Here is a 775-nt window from a genome sequence, read left to right on the forward strand (position 1 = left end):
GGTGGAGGAGGTGGATTTTCCAGCGGTGGAGGTGGACATGGAGGTTCATCCAGAGGAGGAGGAGGAGGAGGAGGAGGAGGAGGTGGATACGGAGGAAAATAGACTCCTGAAGTTACTTTGTTCTGAATGAAGTCAGTTCATTCCGTATTAAATCTTGACTTGATTTATGCTTCTGATTTTACCTTACTATTGCAAATTTGGCCTTTTAATGTGTCAGATACGCCGCGAAAGGCAAGCATACCTTGCATGTCGGTGTACGCGTGTGTGTGTGTGTGTGTGTGTGTGTGTGTGTGTGTGTGTGTGTGTGTGTGTGTGTGTGTGTGTGTGTGTGTGTGTATATATATATATATATATATATATATATATATATATATATATATATGGGATTCTAGATATCTGCGGTTTCCTCTTCAGGCAAAACATTTTCTGCACTACCTATATGTTAAATATAAATTTCATAGCAAAAAAAGGTAAAAACCACTCAATCCGTAGATTGCTGATGTGATTAATTAATCATGATATAAACTTGTTGAACCAGAGACGAAGTCAGCTGACTGATCGGATCAAACAAGCGTTTTCAGATTAACTTAATGGTTTACTCCCGCGAACCAGTGGGATTATAGCTAGTTGGGTTGGTTAGGTGAGATTAAGGTAGTTTAGGTAGAGATTACGATGTTTTATCCAGCACCTGATTGCCCAGGTTTTCATCTAGACTGTTAGATACAGGACGAATAAGTTAATGAAACTTTTGAACAAATGATAACCCGTTTCATAG

At 39.2% G+C, this 775-nt stretch overlaps 1 protein-coding gene across 1 annotated transcript in view; it reads left to right on the forward strand.

Annotated features, from left to right (window-relative positions):
• The window catches only part of LOC113812210 (loricrin-like), a 1458-nt gene extending 1325 nt beyond the window's left edge, over positions 1–133 (forward strand). The window contains exon 2 of the mRNA XM_027364063.2: positions 1–133. This exon is cut by the window's left edge and continues 738 nt beyond it. Coding sequence (XP_027219864.2) covers positions 1–102 — 102 coding nt within the window. The 3' untranslated portion in view covers positions 103–133.
• Positions 134–775: the final 642 nt, after the last annotated feature.

The sequence above is a fragment of the Penaeus vannamei genome, chromosome 28 (assembly GCF_042767895.1).
Source record: "Penaeus vannamei isolate JL-2024 chromosome 28, ASM4276789v1, whole genome shotgun sequence".
NCBI classification, from domain to species: Eukaryota; Metazoa; Arthropoda; class Malacostraca; order Decapoda; family Penaeidae; genus Penaeus; species Penaeus vannamei.